Source organism: Pochonia chlamydosporia, assembly GCF_001653235.2.
Source record: "Pochonia chlamydosporia 170 chromosome Unknown PCv3seq00014, whole genome shotgun sequence".
Classification (NCBI taxonomy): Eukaryota; Fungi; Ascomycota; class Sordariomycetes; order Hypocreales; family Clavicipitaceae; genus Pochonia; species Pochonia chlamydosporia.
In genome coordinates this window covers 300,939-326,320 of record NW_019154049.1, presented here as the reverse complement: position 1 = coordinate 326,320, position 25,382 = coordinate 300,939, and the positions used below count along the sequence as shown (strand labels likewise).

Sequence of the window (25,382 nt, the reverse complement as noted above, 5' to 3'; positions counted from 1 at the left end):
TTAATTATATGCAATGCTAAAGTAAGAAACTTTATGTCATTTTCCGCCGATGCCTCTAGAGGATGTAAGAGAATATTGACGAATAATGGCAGAGTGGCTATAAGTGGATAGAAGCTTGTGTGCCTGTACTTAAAATTAGCATTAGAAAACGGACAGGATGCTTGGAATCTTGATTAGAACTCACCATAGAGCATTCTGTCTCAACATCGCGATCGGTTGACTCAGGATATGAAGAGTTGAGCGACTGGCCTCTAAGGCCAGGTCGATGCTGGAATGCATAACACTATGAAGGTCATCAGGCAAGATAGTAGTCTCGCTTTGATTGGCGCCGAGTCTTCGAACTGGTGTATGGATAACAGTAATGACGTATTGGTACTCCAGTTGCAGTTGGATTGATCTGAGATAACCTGAAAATTGTTTGGTAGGCCGTAGCAAATGATCACTTCGTGAACTTGGCAACCTAGGCCGCAGCTCCAGAGGCACGGACAGACGCCAATCCTCCAGTTCATCATCCAACCGACGAATGCGAGATAGAAGCTCATGGTCCACAATGAGAAGAGCCGACGGTGAATACAATAATCGGAATATCTTCTCTTTTAGAAGGCTTAGAAGAGGGTCCCCCCAAAAGTAGGATGAAAGCTTGTGAACTGCAATGTTACACAAGTCGATCGCTTCATTAGACTCATGTAAGAAATCATCATGACCTACGTATCTTTCTGGAGTAGTTAAATCACAATAGTCATTGGCGAGGATAGGAGGCTTGCCAGAGAAAAGACAGATGTCCTTATCAGACATGTAACAAAGCCAAAATAGCTTCCGGATATGGTGGTTTCGTCGCGCAGGAGAGGGAACGTCACCGTTAGAAGATGAGAAACGGTGATTTGAATAACCGTCCAGTTCACAAACCATCCGACAGGCTGTAAAGTGCAGTGCGTTGGCAACTTCGTGTTGGCCTGTGATTGTTCTGTACTTCTGCTAAAGGCAAATGTGAGATTCTCGTCTATATGACGGTAGTAGAAGCAGTCACAAAACCTACCAACAAGAGCAGGGTCTGAAGGGTTTCCATTTTCGCGGGAGTTTTAACAAGATTTAGCAGGCCCTGTGCCTTTCCCGCGCACTCTTGCCCGTCGGGAAATGTGTGGATCTCCTCGAAAGGCTTCAGGTGAGATAAAACGGCAAAAGCTGCCAACAGACATGCTCTTGTGGAAAGGTGCCTGACAGGAGGGTTTACACCTTCGAATGGCTCGTAAGCCGTGGTTATAGTCTCCTCTAGAAAAGCTTCATCTAGAACGGGGAAAACGATGCGAAAAAGAGAATGCGAGAAGACATTGAAAGACTTTTGTATTAAGCTCTGGGCGGGCAGTTCCCATAAGGTGTGAAAGGCCCAATGCTCCTGGGGAAGGGGATAGTCCAAATACGGTCTGCAGATATCGCCATTGAACAGAGAGAATCTTAGTGATGAGACGCTCGTGTCAGTTTTTGATATGACCCATTTCAAACCTCTTTCAGAAAAAATTTGCTGTCCCCGGTGATACCAGTTCTGCCGAAAGGTGCGAGTCGCGATAGCAATATAATTATGGGAGACGTCGTTGGGAGTTCGGCAAACTCGCGGCGCGGGTATCAAAGGCTGAACAATCCCCATCAAAGTAGGCGCGAATGATTGACAGGTATACTGGCGGACAATGGATGACTCCGACCGTTCATAACCGCTCCCGGTTTCCCTGCCTTGACATTGATTTGAGTTACACTGAGCTAGCGCTCTCTCAAGCTGCTGAACTCGTTCCAATAGCTTCACTTTCTCTTTTTCTGCGATGCTACTGCACGAGCCAGTAACGTCAGGGCTAATAAGCAGTTATAGGAAATCTCATATGGTGGCGCACCGTTTTGGGGCCCTTTCCCGCTTCGCCCTAGTAACTGTGCATGCCAGATTTTGGTGACTACACCAGTTGCACGGCTTTCCTGGGTCGGGTATGGCGCACTGTATCTGTGGATAATGTAAGAAGCGGCCCATGCGTCTCCAGTTCGATGACATACCTTCCTCTGGAAGCATGCGTCGCACGCTCGCAATTTTGGCATGCTGATAACATCGGGCCAGTTGGATGAGCCGTGGCGAGGAATTCCTGATCAGTGAGTGGGTTGTGTTAGTGAAGCCAGGTGACATCAAATGCGGAGATTCTAATGAAAGGGAAAGTTCCATACTTCCAGGGCAGGTAGGCGTCGCTCCAGCGGTTGACTTCGAAAGGCGGTCATGACTAAGCCGGAAAATCCGTCTGGCCGAAATGCCGGAGTACGAGCCGCGGTTGATTGCGGGGGCAGTTCTTTTGCTTGTCACTGCTCCAGCCGACCTCTCAGAGGGTTGGCGACACGTCCCTTCTTAGCAGAACACCTTACAGCACCCTTGAAGTGCCACAAGAGCTCGATCCCACGACCCCACCATGTTGTTGGGTCAACACTACGCTGGTCTAATTACGTAGTCCTGACCTAACCAGTTAGGTCTAAAACTTGCTCCCTTCATAATCTACTGCATTTCATGGGTGCTAAAATATGAGACTGAACAAAACCAAGCACACGCAACTTTGCGGACATTACTTTACCGACTATGAAATGGTTGTATTAAATACTGTATCTTCAATAGACTAAGCTGGGCAAAACGTTCAATCAATGCAAAATGCATGGGTAGGACTTGTAGGCGGCGTCTTTCTAAACCCACTATGAGTGCGTAATTCCTGTGCATTTTTTACCTACGGCCGTGAGGCTCTGAGGTTGACGCCATGAACACGGGCAACATGGTTCCGGAAATGGTCTAAGCTTGTCAACTTCAGATCAGCATCCCTGCATTTCGGGTGGTTGCACACGATGATGTCAGATCTCTTCATAGTATCCAGATGTTCGCGGTCAAAATGATCGTTCATCACCGCAGGGCGGCAATAGGAGAAAGTCCTCTCCCCAATAGACAGCGCGTTGTCACCGATGCACCGCGGGCACTGCGTTTTCAACATCAGAAGGGGAAATCTATCCGGCTCTGGTGACTCCTCCTTTATGTGAACATCGGTAAAATTCCAACTCATAGCATCGACATCTGAGACTTTGTGGACTCTCTTGCGTTTAATAGTTTCCCTTTTGCTGCTCAATGCGACCATTAACTCCGCAACTTCAATGCGAAGTTTACAGTATTCTTCATAGCTCTGCTTGTCTGGCCGCTGGTGGCAGAGGAGCTTAGCGAGCCGAGCTCGCTCGGGTATGTAAAGGTCAATAGCTGGCTCTGAAAGAACAACCTCCGCCTCGTCGTCGCTTTCGCCTGCGAGTTGCCGTTCTATCTCCCAAGTGGGACGGTTGTAAAAGTAGTATTGTCGATACTGTTTTCGGAGTGTTTTCTCTCGTTGTGTCCGCTTCGTACGGATCATCTTCGTGAGTTCTCGTATCTGATCCTCGTGTTCGTTACCTTGGATTCGATATCGTCCTTTCTTGAGTTGATCTCTGCGGTCCTCAAGTTGTGCAATTTCCGGGTCCGGCGGCAACTTCCTTAACACCTCTGCAGGCACCATATTCTGACTGGCTCGTGGATCCCGGGTCATGCTCATATGCGTGAACAAATCAATGAGGCAGTCTTCGGTCGGCTCGTCAGCAACAACCCTCTCGAGATGGAACTGAACCTTCTCATTGATGTATGCGCTATTGAAAGTTGCCCATTTAGGGTCATGCCGCATCATCTGATCGCGAACAGCATCCGATGCCCTGCCTGTTGATGATGACAATTAAAACGATTCTGGATTCGGCTGCAGAGTACTATACATACCGTTAGCTTTATTTGCAGCCCCTCTGCGGAATGCCCTTGGCCCAAAAGCCTGCTCGAATCCGGCATCTAGTGTTTGGCGCTGCATGTCGTCATTCAGCTTGTCGTAAGGAAGAGCCTTGTCAGGAGAGACGGCAGAGCCTTCAAACCCACGGAAAATCGGTCGTTTCAGCCACTTTTGCTTCCATCGAAGCTGCTGGCATTGTTCTGGGCCTCTGTTGCGGATTTTGAATACATCTGCAACGCTCTTCAAACTCGGAGCGTCAAATGCCTCATCGCTAATAGCAAGGCTGATTATAATAGTTACGATGCAAAACATAAGTCTTCTTGTTCCGGTGAAGAGGAAGATAGTTCTGCGAAACATCAATTGTGTGCTGCAGGCACGAAAAGAAAGGCGAGCAAATACGTACGGTTTAGGTTTTCGGTCCTCACCTTTATGATGTATAAATTTGATTGACATGGTCGGAACGTCCTTCCCAGTTTCGGGATGTCGTACAATCGACAGGAAAATATCCTCGTAACAAAGTGCTTTGGGCCGGCCACGATGCTCTGTTTCCTGAGAAAGCATTTCTTCGAGGAAACGGTCAGCTTCATCTAGATCCTTATTGCTATCATCTGAGTCCTCAGTCGCAACTGTCTTTCGGCCGTAGATGTCTTGCCACGAGCCATCCTTTGGCTTCCTTTTCTCATTATCTACGATCTCTCCAGGTCGGACACCAGTAAATGCAAGCAAAAGGTAGCAGCCCAACAACTGAACTCTATGTCGCTCGGAAGGAAAGACGGTATCATCGTAAGCTAGGTTGAAAGTTTGAAGCGCTAGCAAGTCATCGGTACCAAGGACGGGCTTGCCGTCAACGTTCGGTGGGCGCAAACCCCATCTAGTAACTAAAACTGTGTCGTGCCACTTCATCATCATGTTAGCAGGGATTGTACCAGTCCAAGATTGTTTCAAAGCAAAGACGTACTTTTCGCACTTCGTTGTTGTCATTTCTGTTAAAGAATTGGCCTGTGACACTCGTAAAGAGTTGTTTGAACTGTCGCCAGTATATCCACGATGTGCTCCAGGATGTGATTTTCCACCTCTCGCACAGATGATCAAGGAAATCCTGAGCTACAGGCCGACTGAGTTTCTTTATTGATTCTTTCCAGTCACCTAGTTCGGCCGCATGACAGTAACTAACCCTCGTTAGCATGATACATGCGCTGCATCAGGGACAACATACGTACATTTTCCATTTTTTGAGTATGCCTGCGATGTTGATCTTCGTTCCGTCAGCGTGGTCAGGTAGTAAGAACTGTAAGTCCTTTAGCTTCTCCCGAAGAGCAGCTCGTTCCTTTGCACTGCGTGGTTTGGGTTTGTTGATGCGTCGCTTCTCATTCTCACGTTGAGTAAACTGTTGAATGAAATCGTCATGATTTGTTGTGTACGCTGTCTTCCGGGAGAGTCGGGGTGCCATAATAATTCACCAGGGCGCCAGTCTAGAGATATGAAGAGAGATGGAGGTGGTGACCAGCAAGGTCGAGTGAAGACCGCCATTTTAAACAATGACACATCGCTATGCGCTGCTCAGGCGCTGCTCAGGGATCTGGCATGGTCGTCAGCTTTGGTGGTGTCGGAAAACGGACTCACGTAAACCAGATTTACGAAACGAGATTTTGGAAACCAGGCTCGGGAACTTGGTCAGGACCGCAGGCCACTGAACAGTCATGTGCTTGGCGAAGGACACAAGCCGTAGTGGGGCTGCTGAATCAAGTTGGCTGAGCGACCCGGCCGCTGCTTGTTCCTGGCTCAATGTACACTGTACTTGCGTTGTGTGATTGCCCTCTCACTGTCGAAGCCGCCAAAAGCGGCGGCAGTTCCCGCCAGATTCGGTGGGGAGAACAGCGCCTCCCGGATTCTGTCTGTATTTACATCGATATTTTCAAATTTGCGAATGTCAAATTTTGTGGTGTTCTGAGCAGCACAACAATTAAACGATGGGTTGCTACGGGCTTCACGAATATATCAAATGGTTTAGACATTCTTTGTGATTATCGAGGTAGTCTCCAGCATCAGCAGGACAGCATGAAATGTGAATTGATGTGAACCCTTCGAGCCCAACTTCGTTCTCTCATCGACAACTCAACTAATTCGCCGTTAGAATGGCGCACCATTCTAGAAGTGCAGTGCGCTGATGTGCCTCAAGTGCTATGTATTCTTAGAGAGCTACATTCGCTCAGGGGCCCAAAACCTTGACGCCTTGACGAATGTGATATCGGATGTAGATACAGTTGCAGCAAGATATTCTATTTTCTGAAGCACCCCTAATTCTGTGAGCCATTACATCCTGTTTGTAAGCTTAAGAATTCCGTTTTCGTTTAGCAAGTGGTCATGCTTGGACTACCTTGGACTACCTTGTAATATTACGCAGTGTGAATTAATAACGGCTAAACTACTATTTTTCTAGACTTACACGATAGAGTACAGCCGAGACATCACACTGGCGGTTAGCCTTATTGTTGGAAGGCTACAAGGGACGGGATAATAGTTTCTGTCTAATCACGGCGATAACTACACTCTTAATCACCTGGCAGCTACTACGTCAGAGCATATTGGAAAGTCTAGCCGCGTAAGAGTTAGAGGTAATGGCCAAAATCTCTGTTTTATAAAGGAAAGACTAAAGCGCAGGTGTAAATAAGACAAAAGCGTTGCGACTCGATCGCGGACGTTATCCGGCGACGTAGTCTACTACGATGGCAGATTCTAGGGGCAAGTTACACCCAATCTGATGTGAAGAGTACGCCCATCCACTTTTGGCCCAGTGCGTTAGTTATTTCTACAGGAGGCTGGACAGCTTGAAATGCAATTCGGCAAGTCTGGCGATCTACAATTGGAATTGAGACCTTATGTAATTCTGCAGGCAATGGGCCATCTTCCTTTAAAAGACCCCTATATTCAGAGTAAGCCTCATATGCTATATGGTAAAGAAAGCGTACACGTCCTCTCAAAATACTTACCAACCAGCAACAGCAGCCATCGACTGACCCACGGGATCTGACCCTTGTTTCGGCAGCTTTGCGTAGTCGATCGTCGAGCTCCTCTCAACGGGAGAGGCTAACTTGAAGAGGCCGATATCATGTTCAAGAGTCGGGAAATCAAAGTTGGGTTACAAAGGGGCGGAAACGAAGGCTGGTTAAAATTTTACTCTAGATACTGGTGATTCTGGTGACACCGGTAATTTTAAAGTGTTACTTCTATTAAGATACGCGGAACGGATTCCTAGATGAGGCGCGTCAACACCACTCGTAGCAGGTTTTAGCAATAGAGCATGAAGTTCTTATCATTTTCCAGCTTGACTTGCGTTTGCATCGGCTACATACGTCTCACTCCACGTTAAATAAGCTTTTAAGAGTTCAATGTTAGCCCGTACCACACTTCTAGCTTTCTTAGAAGATAATAATAATAAATAAGTACCAAACGCTATAGAAAGGCTAGAACTCATCTTAAAGCTGCCTAGCCTTTTATTCGATTGGTGGTTGTTCCAGCTGTGAGGCATCCACAGAATCATCTCCAAGATATTCAACGGAAGCCATGTTCTCGTGGATAATAGCAAATCGGAATGTATCACCGGACTGGAGCGGTGCATGACCGTCAGGCTGCGGGTTCATTCGGTAGTTGGTGAACTGCTGTCCCATCAAGCTGCCAGCTCTACGATTATCGCCAGCTTCAATGTAGGTGACAATTGCCCCTCTTCCACCTTCAGCCGCGATAGCAGGCGGATACTCATCGCGGTCGAGCTGGCCCGTTCCAGAGCGCCCCGTGAGCTCCTCGGTTGTGAGTTGCAGAAGCTCCCTCTGTGACTGATGAGGGCCTGTGGATTGTGATCGTCGAGCGTGTGCACCTGCAGGATCATAGGTGAGACGCCAAGGTTGCCCTCCCTCCTCAACCGCGAAACGAGCATTCTCCACTGCAGCTGGGCTGTCTTCCTCATATAGGTAGATTAACCAGTTTCCGTGTTCATCACGTCGGGGTACATCCGGAGGCAGAATTGGCGGCGCAGGTGCAGATGGCGGAGCACGATCTGTAGGACGCCGATGACGTAGAGTGTATCCGTGTGGAGGATTCGGAAGGCCAGGCGGTGGTGTTGTCGTTGCTACCAAGTTGTTTGCAATACGAGCAGCATATGCTAGCATGGCTGGCACATTTGCAGGTCCCGGGCCATTCTTTGGGTTGTGAGTGAGCACGCCTCCTGAGCCTAATGTCCCGACCACGTAGCTATGACTTTGGCTGACCATCTGAGGCTCGGCACTTCGATACTCTCCTTCTGCGACATGCTGTATATTCGTCACGTAGGCAACTGTCATACCACCACCAGGACTCATCCCACTGACTGCTGCACCCACCCAAAGCATTCGCACCGGAATCCAGTAGGCAAGGCGGACCTCATCTTGCCCAGCTGTAATCTTTGTGGGATTCAAATACAGCAGCGTGTCTGGGTGAGCACTGTAGGATAGTTGAGTCTTGCCATCTGCTGAGAACGACAAGACAGTGATATCTGAAGAAGTCCCATATTCGACCTTGGTGGCAACTTTGGGCTTCAAAGTTTTGTCTCTAATGTTGTAGCTAACGATCTGCTTCTCCTTTTCACTAATCCACCCCTCCAACTCGGTCAAAGGGATTTGCGCACGGCCTTTACTATCTGACACGATAATCGGGGTATCTAGAAGCCAGCCCGTCAATGGTGCTCGATTTGCAAATGGAGTTAGGGAGGGGCCATCTAGCTGGGCAATATTCCCTTTGGTCTGCCAGTATGCATTATTATCGTTTTGGTGATTTGGGGTGATCACGTATGTCGTTGAACTGCTATTTGCATTGACCTCTGTAGCTTGGGACGAGATCGACGCAGTGGCAGTATAGTCCTTGTATGTAGTCTCATGGTTCATCGGGAAAGTGATTTTCACACGATACAACACGGTGGGTGGGATATTGGGAAGACTGCAGATGACGTTCCATCCGTCAGTACGCCAAGTAACACCATCAACAGACTTCCAAGCATAGTTATCGAGATCCGACGAAGGGTTGGCCCCTTCAGGCACCCACACCTGTTCACAGCTACAGGACACGTTGTTGTAGTCCATCGACGTTGTGTAGCCTGCGGTAAGGACGGGCTGGGTGGCAATAGTCGGTCCATCGTTGAAGACGAGGAACGTCAACGTCTCACTCTGCCCATGCGGCAAGTTGTTGTTGTAGGTGGCTCGGGTGGAAGCAATCCTCAAATCAGCCCGTGAGATTGGCAAGGCGCTTGTCAGCCCCTCAAAGTCCAGACTAGCGAGGTCACCGGGGGTGTTCCAATAATCCGGACCATCGTGGTGATGATTGGGGGTGATAATATATGCCGTGAAGTTATTATGCAAACGTAGATCAAGGGTGGGCGAGACAACCGATGCCTTCAGTAAGTAGTCCTTATAGGACGTCTCGTGTAGCATGGGGAATGACAGATTGAGTTCCATGAGTGTCCCAGCCTGAACATCAGAGAGAGTGGTCACAATGTCCCACCCTTGAACGAGACTAGTTGGATTGGACAGGGTAGTCCAAGTGAGGGTTCCATTTTTGATGGCTTCAGATGGTTTACGCCATACTTGCGCCTGACGAAGGGTAGTTATGACGGCGCTGTAGTCCATAGAGTAGCCGAAGCCAACCCTAACCCTGGGGGTCTTTGCTCGATTGGGACCGGCATTGTAGATGTACACAGTTATAGTTTCGGACTCTCCGTACGGCTTGTTGTTGTCATGATACACCCGCTTGGTGGCGATTCGCAGATCAGCAACCTCAGACATGATTCAAATCACTTTAGAGATGTTAGCATGCTCCTGATAGAGGTATAAAGAAAGACTTGGCAACAGTGTAAGTACCAATTACCGCCCAATCACGTTATGGCGAGAGAAGCTGAAAGAAATTAAGCCTAACTTACATATTTTTGCTAAAACTGTTTGCACTAGTCGTATCCGCACTTTGAGGCAGAGAAATGGTATGGTTGAAAAAGTCCAAGTCTAAAAAACCGACGATGTCAATTCTAACGACAAATGATCGTTGTGACGGAGGTTTAGAACAAACTAGTTAGGGTGCAGTTAAGAGTAGGTATCACAACTACCAGAGTTGCTTGCTATGGTGGCGGTGAGATAGATTTTTGAATCGAAATATCTGGCGAGGCCAACTACGAGCTTCTTATAGTTATAAAGCTAGCTGCTTGCAGCTGCTATTTTTAGTCTTGTAACACAACTAATACAGTAGCAATATCTAATCTGAGGCCATTGCACTTGCTTTACCTGCGCCACGCATCAGGTTAATTGCGAGAAGTGCCGAGGCGTTGCATAACCAGGACATGTCCTTGCAATGCGCGAGAGGCCACGATTAACAATCGCGCACCTGCGGGTCTCGACCGGGGCTTAAATACTTGAATACAGGCCTAGAGCTACACGTAATCATAGTCTTAATGAAAAATCAAACCCAGGTCCTGATGTCATTGCCCAGTAGTAAGTCCCGCAGGGACCGTGTCACCGTCTGGTGATTCTAATCCAACATAGTGGGGGCACCGCTCTCAACCCGCAGCACGGTAGGAAGAGCTAGCACTATGCCATAATAGTGCAGGCAGGGTAGAGGCATTATGCCAGCACGGTGTTATAAGGTGCCAGAAGGTACTAAAGTAGTGCTAAAAGCTTCCACATGCTGCAAAAAAAGAATATACTACTCTATACTACAAGACACCTCTATTCTTTATAATAGAGTATATTTTTAATTAACTTTCTAAGAAAAAGAGAAAATTATAATAGAAGTTAAATAGGCATCTTATATTTATGTGCTTTTACGTGTATCTATATTACTACTATACTATAGCAGTTATAGCATAATAATTCTACTAGACTGTTTGCAATTAACCCTTATATTGAAAGATAGTTCCTTGGAATCTTAACACCTTATAGCACTCTTTGGCACTCTTTGGCACTCTTTGGCACTCTTTAGCACCTCTAGGCACCTCTGGGCACCAGATTGGCACTGATATGGCACCGTGGCAGATTTTGTAACCATGCTGGCACTGTACTATATGGGCACGGTGCTAGCACGGTGCCAGCGCCGTACCAACGCCCCTGCGAAGCCCACTCCTGGGGTCTAGGAGGACCTCTACCGCCTACATGTACGTAGCAGCGGTTGTATTCCACCCGTGCAAGAAATGGCAAGTTCTTGAGCAGCTTTAGAACCAGCTGCCGTCTCGTCAGACGTCAGAATGGAAGAAAGCGTATAAAAGAAGCTTAATGAGTGTCTGGGAAGAGAAGTACAAAAACATTGCTTATGGGGCAGCTTGGAGTGCCGATTTTAAGGCTGGAAGCAATAGTGCCTTGGACTATATTGAGCGCCAATTGGTGTTTGGCCGGTCGTTAACATGTCCTAACTCTTAAGGGCGACAAAGTAAACGACCAAAACAGCCTGCTGCATTCCCAGCAGAGGAAGAGCTTGATCAGTATCTATCAGAGCCGCCGGTTGACAATTTTGCACACAAAGCTAATTTAATTGCTTGGTGGAGGGATGTTATCATTGTGCGCTTTCCTCGGCTGTCTTATATAGCTGTGAACTTTCTTACTATCGCGTCGTTCTCTGCGGAAACTAAGAGAGATTTCAGCAGTTGCGGGAGAATGTTAGCGCCCCTTAGATCTCGCCTACGACGACATGTTGTGGCCATGACTTAGTGTCTTCGTTCTTGGAGTAAGGCTGGTATTTATCAGCCTACGCTTCCTCTTAGTCTCCTTAAAGGGAACAACTAGAGGCACGTTCTTTAGCTGGTAGGCAGGATCAACGCAGATAGGGATAGTGAGGACTAACATTGATCGATTTAATCGTCGATCGATATCGATCGATGGAAGGTGACAATCGATACAAACCGATTGACTCCGAAGCTTGGCCATCCCGGTATTATGAACGTGTCCCGCGACTCAGTGCACGAGCATCCTTGATGTCTTGGACGGTGTATAGTCCAACCCCTGTATAGTTATTCCTGCGTGACCTGACAAGGGGGAACATATATGTAGCTAGTCAGGAGTAGTAATGAAGGCGACAAGTAGAGACTAGAAAGTACCTAGATTTTGTCCCAGATAGTAAGAGATTATAAGGTATCTTTAATTCTAGCTAATAGTATCCACCATATTTTCCTAATATTAGCTCGCCTATAATATATATACTATTATTAGCACCGCTTCCCCCATACCGTCCCCCTATTAGAAACTACTCGGTTAGGTTACGCAGGAAAAATTATACAGGGGTTAGTGTCGAAGATGCAGGAGGACAAGGGTTATTAATGCTGCATAGACAAGACAGCAGTCTTGCATAGCAGCTTTGTCATTATATAGTATTTTTAGTTTCCCAAATTTTAGTAAATACATTAAGGATCGTGGCCACAATGCGTTACACGTTCTATATATGCTTATGATATACGTTTAAGGGGGATAGTTTAAGGGGGATAGTTTTCCTCTGGGCCGTTATGAGGTGGTGGAATTGCATTACCGGCTGCAATATGCTTGGTGTTTCAAGCGTAGAATCAGCGTTATGGGAAGGGTAACCAAAATAGTCATGTGAAGCCGGTATTTTTATGCATGCCTAAAGTATTCAGCCGTAGTCTAGGCTACAATATCTAAACACGAGTATAAAACCATCTTGCGACCTTTGATTGTAGATACTTAACAGACTGCAATAAATACTACCTCCTGTACTAGCATACACTAGTTCTCAATCGAGATATATAAGCTTCTGCCATTCTTTAATATCTTTACAACGAGTTTACATTGCTCTCTATATCAATGAATTTTAGCAAGCCTACTCTTATTAGCCTTCTGGCTTTCGCAGCACTATCTTGCGGCGTCCAGGCAGCCGAACTGGGCGAGAAAGGCTTTGTATGCGGCACCAAGTATACCAAGGGAGAAGAGGCTGTTGGCCGTTTGCGCCGCGAGTTTGCTCCTACTGCAGAGGTCTTCCGCCGCAATGGCGTCCCGGTTGAGATCGCCCCCATTAGCGTCGACGTTTATGTGCACGTCGTTTCTACTCCAGGTATTAAGCCTGCTAAAGGCCCTGTTGTAGGGATTGACTCTATTGATGTTAGTATTGAAGCCAATGGGATACTTCGAACAGAGCGGAGCTAACGTAGTCTTACTTCCATAGGATACAGTTGTTCGCAACCAGGTGGCAGTGCTTAACGATAGCTTCAAGCCTGCAAACATATCCTTCACTTTCAAGGAGACTGATAAGACATCCTACGATAACTGGGACTTTGCGAACTTTGCCACACACGAGTTAAATTTAAAGAAGAAGCTCCACAAGGGTAGTAAGACGGCTCTTAACCTCTATATTATACAGTATTTGGGCGAGAATAAAGGAGGTATGTGCAACGCTCCCTGGGGTCTAAACCAGACTGATGGACTGGTCTTGGACGGATGTTTCATCGATAGCCGAACGGTTCCTGGCGGTCCAATGGCTACCAATAACCAAGGCAAGATTGCCGTCCACGAGGTCGGCCATTGGCTTGGCTTACTTCACACTTTTCAGGGCGGATGCGATGGCGATGGCGATCAAGTTGACGACACACCTGCTCATACATCTCGCTTTATTGGCTGCACTGCTGAGGGCTTAGACACTTGCCCCCAGCCGGGCATAGATCCCGTTCATAACTATATGGCCTATAATGGCGAGTAAGTTGGCACCCGTTTAGCCATAGACGGCGTGTCATGTGCTAACAAGATGCTCTAGCGAATGCAGTACGGAATTCACCAAGGGCCAGATCGATCGTATGCATAGCATGTGGCAAACGTACCGCTTGTAGGCTCATGCCAAACAGTGTTGGAAGTTGGAACTATATCTTGCAATGTATCCTTTTAAATATATCTAGCAACACAGCCTTGCCGAACTTCTCGCTGTGCAGCCAATTTCATCTGTCAGACAAACTAGGCATCCAAGGAAACTTAACGCCATTTCGTAGTGTACTAAACCCACTTACCCCAACTCGATGCACATCACCACGATATTCGTTCAAGGAATCTTTAAATCTTCAAGAAAGGGATGCTGCACAAGCTCTTTCGCAGTCTTCCTCTTCTCAGGCAGCCATTGCAGCATAGAGCCAGCAAAGTCCAAGAACTGCCTCTTTTCCTCCCCAGCAAGCTCTGTCACCGTGTCAGACAATTGCGTCTCCCCTCTAACCAGATCTTTGCGAATTATATAGCCTGTCATGAAACAATCAGTCACTTTTGATCAATTTGTAGCTTTGCGTTTCGCAACGTACCGTCCTTGTCGAAAAACGGTCCTCCCCAGAACTCGTTCATTATTTCACACTCTTTACCCTTCGGGTTCACAATCACTCTACCGAGTTTAGCCTTACGGCACATGCGCTCTCTCTGAATTAGAACCGCGGGAGGATCACCAAGCATAGAAACCATGTGAGCAAGATGGCCGTGTGCGTCGTATTGCCCGTCGTCGCCTGCAGGATGATCGAATAGGCTGGTGTTTTCCAAGAGGTTCCACATCTGCTTCAGTTAGAGCCAGTATAAAAGAGAGTAGTTAATTTACACAACGTTTCTACTTACCATTAAGCCGAGATTCCATATATCGGCGCCATAAGACCATGGACAGCCGAGAAACACCTCCGGCACAGGATATCGGTGAGATTGGATTGGAGAGATATGCCCCCGGTTATCAGGGAATCCAGGGAAGCAGAGATTAAAGTCAGTCAGCTGCGGTAAAAAGTTAGTTCCTCGTAGACCACCAAACTCATCATGCGACAGGTACATCACACGCCCATCTTCCTTTCGGATGTGTCGAGGTTGGGAGTTGGTCTTGTAGTAATGAACAAGGTCTTCTAGCACCGAATCGTCTTCAATCGTCACCATGATGTTGTCATCCTTGATGTCTAAATGGTCAGCAGCATAAGCAAGAGGCGGAATGCCAAACTCATACCTGTATGGATCAAACGGCAGTCTGTATGCAAGTAGTCCAGCGCTTGAAGAAGACAAAACATGTACGCTTTAAACAAGGAAAGCCCTAGCCTTTGCCGTGGCAGTCTTTGCTGGAACTGGGAAAGAGTCTCTCTCATAGGTTCGAATACTAGACATTTGTGCGTCCCACCGTCGCCAGGCAAATCGAAGACATCAATTGGTGTTCGAATATACGAGAGACCCTCGTGTGATGGGTTGGCATTCGAAATTCGTCCTCAGGGCGTTTAGCTGCCTTGGTCTCAAATCGCATCCCGTTCTGTATATCTCCTGTCACATGGAAGACTACCCCACCGCCGTTGGCGTCAGTTTCAACAAAAGTGGCATGGTGATTGCGAGGAAGGCCAAGATAAGCGACTTTGTAAATCGGGTACGACATTGCTGTGGGCTCTGTTTTGTTGCTAAAAAGACGTGAATAAAAGTGATGTCAAGCAGAATGCAACACAACAAGAAACCATAGTGATATTCTGGGGTTTCTATACAAAAAAACCCAGCAGGGAAGCGTTTGACTTTGCGATGTTGTCAATTCATAATGACCGCCGATCAATTTTTGTCCGTGCAAAGAGCGCGATACGCCGACCCCATGGTCGCCTCCCTTGAAATAGATTGATAGCATTTGCAGTCACATCTAACTACCGGGCATTGGCTGAATAAACGCCCAGGACCGTCCTTGTCTGCGTTTCGGAGATAATTTTATACACGTCCTGCTTAATATTTCAAGGTCATTGCTCTTCTAGCTCCATATTTCTCTCCTCAGCATATCAAACCATGCATATTCGGTTGGGTATTCTACCAAGACCTGGCCGAGGAACTCGTGCCAATCATCCTGCCAAGCGCCACACGCAAACATTGCCATGGCATACTCCCAGTATTCGGGATACCAACCAGCGGCCTCCCAATCAAGTAAAACGAGCTCACCGTTTTCCCTTAATATGACATTCTTTCTGTGCAAGTCGCCGTGCGTGAATACTGGCTTGTGACCACGCAGAATGAGAGGAAGTACGCGGCGGTAAAACGCAGCCTTCTGATCCAGTCCACTGTTATAAAGATACTTCTCAATTAAAGCGCTGTTTAATAGAGACTCCGACTCAAACGGCCCGCTGATTGTAGAGCTCAGACTATCATCATCGGGCGCTACCCAGAACATGGAATCTTCGAATTTCCGTCTGCCAATACACCCGAAATAACCTGGGGAAGGGAGCCTCCGTACTGTGTCCAGGCACGACCGCAGTTTTCGAGCAATTTCAGTTTTTCTCGCTGAGTCAAGGCCGTTCCATAAGGCGTCCAGCCCATGTCCAGCGATGCGTTCCATGATTATGTAGTAGACAAGGCCGCCTTCTTCATTTTTGGTGGAATATATTGCATATACTTCTGGCACATGGGCGGGCAATATCTTTCCGATTAGTAACATATTCTCACCCTCGACCGGGCTCACATTTAAGCCATATTTTATTATGTAATGGTCACCGAAACGCACGATTCGTCGGCCGGTATATTCCTGAAGGAGCTCGCTCGAAGTTTCAATCTCCTCCGCTGTTGGCAACGGAGCTGGGAGGCGGGATTGAAGAGCAAAGAACGGTAGCCGAGGTGACGTTTCCGCACTCGTGTCCAAGGACATGGCTATGGCTGCAGCTGCAGTCGTTAAGAACCCTAGGATTTATCACGGAGGGTTTGCTGGTCCGGCATCAGCATGGCGTTGCGGTCCAACGAGTTGGTCGGGTTCTGGTGGAAGGGTTCGTAGGTGAGAGAGAGGGAGAGAGAGGGCTCTCATTGTATGGGGAAGCCTCCCAAGGTGAATGTAGTTTGTCATGCATGTCTGGTGCACATTGAGCACACACGGGTGCCCTGTTTCTCCAAGGCCGAACAACCAGTTGACACTTGACACCAGACTTCATTGCAAGATTGACTCAACTAATTTACCCCGATCATCTTCTTCGCTTCCAAACTGTAATTGATATCATCCAGGCAGCTCCCATTTACTGTTTCTCTCGATTGTGGCCGCGTAAACAGACAGCTGCCATCGCCATGTATCTGCATCAAATTAGCCCGAGTCTACAGGATCTATGTGTGGCAATGAGCCAATATGAACGGGGGAACAGCGCCTCCTCGATGTTGGCTCTATTCCACGACAGCGCGCAACAGAGACCTGCGTCCGTGGCATAACCCGCTTTGAAGGAACCAAGGTTTGACACGAGACAGTTCACTTCAGATTGGCGACAATATTCTCATGTGGAGATTTTACAAAAGTATATGTAGCCATACATTCAGAAACAATCTAAGTGACCCCTATCACCTCGAGTCGTAACATCTATACATGACACTTTTGATGACTTCAACTCTGTTGTTTTGGCGCATTGTTTGTCCCATGGCGTTAAAAAAAAAAAGCCTTATTCGCAGCTCTTATCACGGGCGCATACTTTCTCGCCTATGAAATTCCATGACTATGTAGATGCCCTCACAATATAACCTAATAGCTGTTACTGGATGGCCCGTCTAACCATGAGCCATGCTCGGCTATATCCAAATCGCCGTTATTGATCTGCGGCGGAAACAACGTGTCCCAGAGAACCTGTCGCAAAATGAAAGTAATCAATACAGGTGTTTGACAAGCCAGTTCAGAGTATCGTGTTTTGCTTACCCAGTCTATATCTATCAGCGGCTGTTCCTGGCTTTGGGGGTCGTGTTCGGAATGCGCAGATGTTACATCTCCAGTTGTCGTTGTGCCCGGTTCATCACCAAGATGGCCAGATTGAAGTCTTTCGCCACTTAATCTATCGTTATCCAATTTCGTGTCCGAAAACATGCCTGGAGAAGTATGGATACCCCAACTGCCCTCCTTTTCCAAGACATGTGGCCACGCATTCGCCGTTCTGTGGCCGTCATCTGCTAAAATTGATGAACGTTGAGTTCCTGATTGTGAGCGTCTCGTACTACCAAGAGACGGCTGAGGATGAGAAGCCTCACAAAGGCTCACACTGCTAGTGCTTAATTCAGGCATCGCGTGTGCATAGTTGAGCGGCATCATGGGATCAAAGTCGTCACCAGCCTTCTGAGGCGTAACCACAACCATGGATTCGTGGAACTGTGCCGGCGATCTCAATCCCTTGGCTCGTTGATAGATGCGCATCCGTTCAGAAATCGTAGTCAAGATATATCTCGCTTTACTGTCCCGATGTGCAATAATGTCCTGCATTGAAGCGTGGACGCCTGCACCTACGAAAGGTACGCCTGCCAACACATCCGCGAATATCCAGTCGAGGCACACCCATATCCTGCTCGCTTCCTTGCGGAGAGGGTAATTAAACACCTCAAATAGGAGCAGAAACGCAATGTGATATTCCTGATAAGAGGAATTATACCAGGCCCAGTGCTGGAGATCTTCAGATGCGTCTAGCTTTACTGCTGCTTCCAGCGCCTCTGTGCCTTTGACAAGAACTATTTGGCGTAGCCTGTCAGGCATGCGATACGTAACGCTGTTCATGTATCGGTGTAGCAGAAAAGGGTAAATAAGGCTGATGAAGAGCGTCATCACTAGTCTCGCCATTTTCTGCATTGGGCTCGGGGACGGTGAGTCGAGGAAAGGCGTGTACTTGGCTTCCATCGCGATACGGAATGCCTCGACCTTAGAAATTGCTTTGGTGATACTTAGCCTCTTCTGGTCCACTCTTTGTCGCATTTTTAAGCACTTGCGCTGCATTTCTTGACATTCGAACCGAATCATGGGAAATATTAAGTCGTGGCAGGGACGAGGCGTGTTTTGCATGGGTATCGGCGAGGTCAGTTCCAAGGGAAGACGTGTGGTGTATCCGTCAGCGTGGATGAATGGTCGAGGTCCTTGGATGCTGCTTGTTTTGATGTCTAGGTAGCATATTTGGTACCAGATGAGTCGTCGAGTCTGGCACTCTGCTGGTGAGAAGCCGTATTCAGATGGATCGCGATGAAGGCCCATACATTCTGCTAGTCTGACGACCATGCCGGTCAAGACTGAATGAGCACGAGATGTCTCACCGACACAAATAGAAAGCTACGTAATGAGCAGGGTGTTAAAAATGACTGCGGGGTTGAAGGCTAGGAGTTGGAAATAGTGACAACACACATACCATATATGTCACAAAAGCTTGTATTGTCTCCGTCTTCGACGACTTCAATAGCTCTGCTTGACTTAGGGCAAGCTCCGTACCCAATTTCAAACGACTATGAAGGTTGATCTTGGAAACGGAGCAAGCCTCCAATACGTGCTGGTTGCCCATGCTAGTTAGAGCAGACATGAGCACAGCGCAGACCAAAGCAACCAAGGACGGTGCCACCTGGTCTCCGTTTTCAATCGCCTCCCAGAGAGTCTCATATCGCTGTGCGAATGAAGGTCGGTGAAGTGTTCGCACTATAGGATGAACTGCAGCCCAGTACTGCTCTAGAAGCCTGTCTGTAATGTTGCGGGTGGGAATATACTGCACTAAATCTTCATGATGGTGACCATGGCCGAGTATCAGATTGAGAGATGGTGCGGAGGAGAATTGTTCAGTTTCCTCGACATCATCAGGAGGGACTGAAACTGTGGCTGACTGTACTGAAGGAGAGGATCGGCTGGGGTTGTGTTGTAGTGAGGACATGATCTATCCCACGTTCAGAAATCTTAAGAGCTGAGGGGTAACTTGATAATGTATACATACCTCGTCAGCGATCCATGGGCGATATAAGCCGCCGATACGCTCAGTCAGTCGCATTCTCCCAATCATTATGCCCAGTCCGTCTACATCATCATCCGCACTGGTTGCATAGGCTGCGTGCTCGACTGCCAACGGCGTGGGTTCTAGATATCCATCATCATCGCTGTTAGACTCTTCCGCTTCATCTGTTCCTTCATCTCTAGGTGCTCTAGAGCGCTTTCGACTTTGTCCGGATTTCCCGGAACGAGCGTGGTCCTCGTACGTATCCTTTAGGAGCGTAGCTTCGATTGCATCCTTTTCCTCCTTCATTCGAGTCAACATGTAAGTTAACCGAGTTTCAGAATCTGCAGGCGGAACATAGATGCATTGCTGGCCAGATTCAATGCAGTTTCGGCAACGATCCTGTCTCCTTTATTAGAAGGCACGGTGAGGTGGTTCAAGGGTCTGCTTTACCGCTCTGTCGCATTTCTTCTTTCGGCGGCGACATTCCATGCATGAGTGAATCACTCGATTCCGTCGTCTCCGGGCTGCTTGGGGACGAGAAGCATCCCAGTCAGCTTCCTTATCCGAATCAGGATTGGCACGTATGGCCAAGTTGCTGGTGTTTCTTGTCGGATCGGATACTGCACCGGAATCCATTCCTGCGGTGCGCTTGGCGAAATGGCTCAATGTAGATGACCACAAACGTACACTCGAGCAAGACTTATGGTGTAGGAGAAATGACGATAATAATGTCAGCTTTGGTTTATTCCAATTTACCGCTGGTTGACTAGCCTGAATGGTCAATGATCTACATTTTGATGGCGCCCGTCAGCATAATCGGAGTCCCGCAAATACGGCCGCAAGATAGATCCCATGTATCGGCTTCAGCCGGTGCTTATGGCCCACACATACGGCCGAACGACATGCCCTTGGATAATTGTCTGAAAGCTGTTAGGAAGAAATATGTCAAACAGATCCCACATACACGCCCGTATCGTTTCCGGAAATTTGACTGACTAGAATGCCGTATCTATTGCCGTCTTGAGACTTAGGTCTGGCATTGACTCTATTGTAGTGATGAAAGAATAAATGAGGTGATAAATAAATATAAAGAGCTATCCTTTAGACTACACTGTAAACTATGTATCACTGCAAACACCGCTCAGGCATTTCCAGTCTTTTCCAAGTCTTTTCTTTCGTTTGAAATTTCGTTAAAATGGCCGTCAGTCGTGTACTTGGTCTCTTCTTCCTTGCTGCAACAGTTTCGGCATCCCCTGCTACTCAACACATACATATTCGGGTTCCGTCAGCCGTGGATTCGGCACTCAGCAATGTCCACGTAGACTACCTCCAAGACGTGAAAGACTTACACACTTTCACGTATGGGCCATGTGATGCGACCAATAGCTCCGGCTCAGAAATATTTACTTCCAGCGCAGCGAATGTTACAGACCACGGCAACCAGAGGTTTGTGTGGGTGACTTCAGACAATGAGCAATCGGGAGGCTGTATCTCAGCTTGGAAAAAAGGCTCAAATAGGCTTCTTGGTCGAAGCAACCCCATCGAGTTTGCTGGCTCACACCCCAACGTCAAGAGAGATGGGAGTTCCGTCGCAATGACAAACGCGTCCGGCATAGACGCCGAGGGTCCTTGGTTTGACGGAGTTAAGCTCCTCAAGAACAAGGAGATTGGCGCCGTTGATGTAAAAGCTGCGAAATGTAAAAGTGAGTTCTTCAAGCCTATTGGTCGACTCACCTAGCTAACAAGTGTAGGAATTGGCATTATTGGCGGTGGCATCTCTGGGCTCATGTCTTATGTGGGTTCAAGTCACGGAAATCGACGAGCCATTACTAACAGTAGGTTAGTATTTGTTGAAAACAGCAGGGTTCAACAACATTGAAATATCCGAGTCAAGCGGCCGACTGGGAGGGTAAGTATACGCCTCGCCTCTTCAAATGAATTGCCAAGTAACGATACCGTAGCCGCATCCGTACCAAATACTTTGATGACTCGGCGCCGTCGGCTTATGAATACCAGGAAGAAGGGGCAATGCGTATCCCTCTGAGCATCACGTTGCCCACAAACCAAACCCTCAACTTCACGGATCACCATATCGTGTTTCAGCTTGCCGATACGCTGAATAAGATTAACAAGAATGAGCCCGCGCTGAAGATTAATTGGATTCCTTTTTTTAATGCGCCTGCATTGCCGGAAAGTGAATACACGGCTCAGCCTCCGTCTACGTCATCCGACCCGGCTCTGAACGAACTGAATGATAAACTGAATAAGATCAAGCACGACCCAGCTATGTGGAAGCTCGTTAGCGAGAATATCTACGAGGCACATAAGAAGTTCTTAGGTGTGTATCGATACCGTCATACTGCAGTGGCCCATGAGCCGTACTGACGATGCACCAGATATGGGACTGAACGGCCAAGGAGGTGACAACTGGTCCGAGTCTGCTTATATTCACAACTTTCTCAAATACAGTCTGAACGTAACCGATCAGGCACTTGCGGGTGGCTCCTTAGCTCCCTTTTGGGTCAATGTGTACGTCTTCTCAGTTCCAAGTCAATTCCTCACTGACCCACATCCGCTAATGGTGCAACTAAAGATATGACGATTTGTATTTTTCAGCTACCGAATGGGTAACTATTGACAAGGGTGAGACTTTATGCTTCTCGGCGCAGTAAACTTGAGGGGACTAACGTTGATCGTGTTCCCTAGGAATGAACCGACTGCCAAACGCCTTTGAACGTGTCGTTGGCAGCAATGTCCATTATAACCGCAAGGTTGAGAAAATCAAGTTTTCGCCAGGGAAGAAGGAGGTCCAGATATCGTGGAAAAACAACTTTATGGATCTCGAGTGGCAAAACACCACGTACGACTATGCTCTAATCACGGCGCCTTTCACAGCAGTGAGAAAATGGCGAGAGCTGCCCAGTAAGACTGCCAAGCACAGCCATCCTCCAAAATGACCTCCAAAATGAGGATATCTAATTGTACGTGTATTAGAATTTTCCCCTACATTGACCAACGCGATATCATATCTCAACTATCAGCCGGCCTGCAAGGTAAGCACCCCCCAGGTTCACTAGCGTCAGCACCGCTCACACTCGTAGGTTTTCGTTCAATTCCAAGACCGGTTCTGGGAGAATCTTGAGAAACCAATTTTCGGCAGCTGCAATGCGATCACTAGCCCTCCCGGTATTGGTGATGTGTGCTACCCGTCCTACAACCTCAACTCCACTGGGCCAGCATATATCATTGGCAGCTACCTCAAGGCGCTTGACTGGGCCGAACGCTGGGTATCAACACCGGAAGAAGAACATGTGCAGTATGTACTGGACGCGTTGACGAACATTCACGGACCTGTCGTGCGTGAGAAGTACACGGGCAAATTCAGCCGCAAATGCTGGTTAATGGACGAAGGTACTGGAGGTGGTGCCTGGGCTTTCCCAAATGTTGGCCAGCATGAGCTGTATATCCCGAGCTACTTTAACACGGAGAATAATGTGAGTATTTTGGCCTTCTATTCATCTTGTATTGTATAGTCTTTGCTTATGAAGCAAATGAAAACTAATACATTGTTAGATCATATTTATTGGCGAGCACACAGCCTACACTCATTCATGGAGTAAGTTATGAAAGACCCAGCAGCTGATAAACCGGAGTATTAACATGCACAATAGTCGCCTCTGCCTTGGAATCTGCAGTCCGTGGCACCGTTCAATTGCTTCTCGGTATGTTCTTGTTGTTTTTCCCAGGTCTCGGTGATCTGCCGCAGTGGTGTCTATACACTAACATGCAAATTTAGAGCTTGGCTTGGTCGATGAAGCAAAACATATCACCCAGACGTGGATGGGGCGTTGGATCAAGGTGTAAGATGTTACGTCTATCACGGTCTGACTTTTTGAACTTCTTTTCCATCCACCTATTCTGGCGATTGCTCGAGTCACAAATTGTGTGCCGCTGAGTCTTGAAGCGTGGGGTTGACAAGTGACATCGTAGAGTGTCGCTTTGCAGCTCTGCACAGCATATTTTCTTTCCAGCTGTATAATATTATATGTAATAAACTTTATAGACAAATTTAGAGGCTCTAGGTGTTCATTTCGCAGCTTTGACCCGGAAGTACCCAGGTTTCCATTCGCACGAATCTGAGGGAATTCAGTTTTCGACATCCGATGTGGTTGGTTACGGTTTCATCAATTCTTCCTTCTCATTATTATGAGATAGGCTATACAGAGAGGACATCTGCTCTAAGTGACGAGTTTCACCCATGACTAAGAACTCCAGCTCTTGTCAGAAAGAATTGCTGGTCCGGAGCATATCAGTGGACCCAGGTATCGGCTCCTTCGGTCAAGCCAGTCTTTGGCATCGTCAGCATTCTTTAGTTCCAGGAGCCGAGTCGTTTCTTGAATCTACGCCTGTCTCCGCAATATCAACCAGACGGGATACAAATCTCTCCTGAAAGGGCAACATTATTGCTTCACGCTATGGCCTACGTAAGAGAGGATATCATAGAAGACAAATTCGGTTTGGTTGGCGATAATATCGCCACAAAGAGTATTTTACTACTCAGGCCTTAAAAGATCAATGTGAGTGAATCCAATCAGCTTGAACCGTTGCGTCCAATGCTCTGTGCTTATCATGACATCGATTCTGCCACTAACTGTCCATTGAGAGCCTAACCCGAGATGACGAACACACCAGACTTTTCTAAATATGTTAAAAAGGAAAAATCATGATTTTGAGGCTCCATGAAGAATGCAGTAATACACAGAGCAGTAGGCGACAACCAGGCTATAGGGCTCCAATATGAGCACGGCATCAGCGATGCTGGTAGAGTAGTTCTATTGTCCATACATCGTACGTCTGCTTGAGCGGTATAATTAGATTCATGCCATCTAATAGGCTTTTTAAACCGCGATTTATGCTTACGATGTTTATTTGCCCCATTATTATAAGTTAGCCAAGGCTGGAAAGCCGCGTGAAGAACATCTTCTATATGAATTGTCCAATACCAGCCAGATTCAACGACAGGCCCTCCTGTCCACGAAGTGATTGCGTGTCGGACATACTTGGCGCATAAGGCTCAATGCGCCTGCAAATGGCCAAGCCATGGGTCTGCCTTGTGTGGCAGAGTAGGCAGTTCTCGTGGCGCAGGACAAGCTGCCCTATTTTTATGCGTATTTGATCCAAATCAGACCACACACTTACCCAATGGCTTCCGCAAACTGAAAACCGGGACATTGCACAGTGAAACAGAGAAATTGACCAGAGGTAGCCCAATTCCATGGGGCAGGCGGACTCTAATGGAGAAGCCATGGGCTATTACATATGCCAAGACCTTAATGTTCCATTCCCACGTCGTCAACCAACAATCCTGCAGGAAAGAGTGGAATTCATCCGCCACATGAAAAACATCCAAGTTGAACTTTGGTCTCGCCAGTGAATGCCGTCAGGGTAGAAGCATTTCCGTACACATTAGTTTCCGCATCTATTGCCGGCTTAACCGACTGTTGTCTGTCATGCTATGCAATGATTGCGAGGCGACTTCTCCATTTGTGCTAAGAAAATAGAGTAATCTACGCCAACCTCTTTCGGGTGGTCTAAATCGGGTATGCTAAACGGCATGGCTTCGGGGCTTGCTCCGTTTGACAAGAGGGACGAACCGGGCGCCTCCGGGCTTGATTCAACTTGTCATTCTGAAGTCGATTGGATAATTTACACAAGCTCTTAATTGGACCACATCGTCGTCTCTGTTCTGTTTCGGCAGATGTGAGGGTTTACGTGTACAGAGAAGGCGGTCACGCGACTTGTATCTAAATCGGGACTTGACGACGCACTTACGTGTTGCTTGATCAACACGTCCAGTGCATAGCCGTAGATGTCCTGAGATTCTGGAAAAAAACTGGGGAAGTTGGGGATATGTA

At 47.5% G+C, this 25,382-nt stretch overlaps 8 protein-coding genes across 8 annotated transcripts; 2 read left to right on the top strand and 6 right to left on the bottom strand.

Annotated features, from left to right (window-relative positions):
• Nucleotides 1-2,741: 2,741 nt before the first annotated feature.
• Nucleotides 2,742-5,250, bottom strand: VFPPC_16954 (FluG domain-containing protein; the record flags this gene model as incomplete). The annotated part of the gene is made up of 5 exons (XM_018294706.1): nt 2,742-3,739; nt 3,797-4,146; nt 4,204-4,697; nt 4,759-4,969; nt 5,021-5,250. The coding sequence occupies 5 exons, from the start codon at nt 5,248-5,250 to the stop codon at nt 2,742-2,744; spliced, it is 2,283 nt and encodes a 760-aa protein (XP_018136880.1).
• A 2,044-nt stretch (nt 5,251-7,294) lies between these two features.
• On the bottom strand, nt 7,295-9,610 carry VFPPC_10981 (deoxyribonuclease nucA/NucB domain-containing protein; the record flags this gene model as incomplete). The annotated part of the gene is made up of 1 exon (XM_018289264.1): nt 7,295-9,610. The coding sequence occupies one exon, from the start codon at nt 9,608-9,610 to the stop codon at nt 7,295-7,297; it is 2,316 nt and encodes a 771-aa protein (XP_018136879.1).
• Nucleotides 9,611-12,619: 3,009 nt separating this feature from the next.
• On the top strand, nt 12,620-13,635 carry VFPPC_10979 (metalloprotease protein; the record flags this gene model as incomplete). Its single annotated transcript, XM_018289262.1, has 3 exons — nt 12,620-12,913; nt 12,978-13,504; nt 13,563-13,635. 3 exons carry the CDS (start codon nt 12,620-12,622, stop codon nt 13,633-13,635), a joined length of 894 nt encoding a protein of 297 aa, XP_018136877.1.
• Nucleotides 13,636-13,841: 206 nt separating this feature from the next.
• Nucleotides 13,842-15,176, bottom strand: VFPPC_10978 (kinase domain-containing protein; the record flags this gene model as incomplete). The annotated part of the gene is made up of 5 exons (XM_018289261.1): nt 13,842-14,004; nt 14,073-14,335; nt 14,393-14,707; nt 14,752-14,982; nt 15,030-15,176. 5 exons carry the CDS (start codon nt 15,174-15,176, stop codon nt 13,842-13,844), a joined length of 1,119 nt encoding a protein of 372 aa, XP_018136876.1.
• Nucleotides 15,177-15,530: 354 nt separating this feature from the next.
• On the bottom strand, nt 15,531-16,415 carry VFPPC_10977 (phosphotransferase enzyme family protein; the record flags this gene model as incomplete). Its single annotated transcript, XM_018289260.2, has 1 exon — nt 15,531-16,415. The coding sequence occupies one exon, from the start codon at nt 16,413-16,415 to the stop codon at nt 15,531-15,533; it is 885 nt and encodes a 294-aa protein (XP_018136875.2).
• An 849-nt stretch (nt 16,416-17,264) lies between these two features.
• Nucleotides 17,265-20,103, bottom strand: VFPPC_10976 (fungal specific transcription factor domain-containing protein; the record flags this gene model as incomplete). Its single annotated transcript, XM_022428732.1, has 5 exons — nt 17,265-17,366; nt 17,436-18,821; nt 18,898-19,410; nt 19,468-19,866; nt 19,918-20,103. The coding sequence occupies 5 exons, from the start codon at nt 20,101-20,103 to the stop codon at nt 17,265-17,267; spliced, it is 2,586 nt and encodes an 861-aa protein (XP_022283974.1).
• Nucleotides 20,104-20,662: 559 nt separating this feature from the next.
• On the top strand, nt 20,663-23,331 carry VFPPC_10975 (L-amino-acid oxidase-like protein; the record flags this gene model as incomplete). Its single annotated transcript, XM_018289258.1, has 12 exons — nt 20,663-21,170; nt 21,219-21,262; nt 21,312-21,376; nt 21,429-21,805; nt 21,864-21,996; nt 22,061-22,110; nt 22,174-22,389; nt 22,462-22,520; nt 22,569-22,961; nt 23,041-23,083; nt 23,139-23,189; nt 23,264-23,331. The coding sequence occupies 12 exons, from the start codon at nt 20,663-20,665 to the stop codon at nt 23,329-23,331; spliced, it is 2,007 nt and encodes a 668-aa protein (XP_018136873.1).
• Nucleotides 23,332-24,133: 802 nt separating this feature from the next.
• Nucleotides 24,134-24,699, bottom strand: VFPPC_16953 (hypothetical protein; the record flags this gene model as incomplete). The annotated part of the gene is made up of 3 exons (XM_018294705.1): nt 24,134-24,321; nt 24,388-24,450; nt 24,492-24,699. 3 exons carry the CDS (start codon nt 24,697-24,699, stop codon nt 24,134-24,136), a joined length of 459 nt encoding a protein of 152 aa, XP_018136872.1.
• Nucleotides 24,700-25,382: the final 683 nt, after the last annotated feature.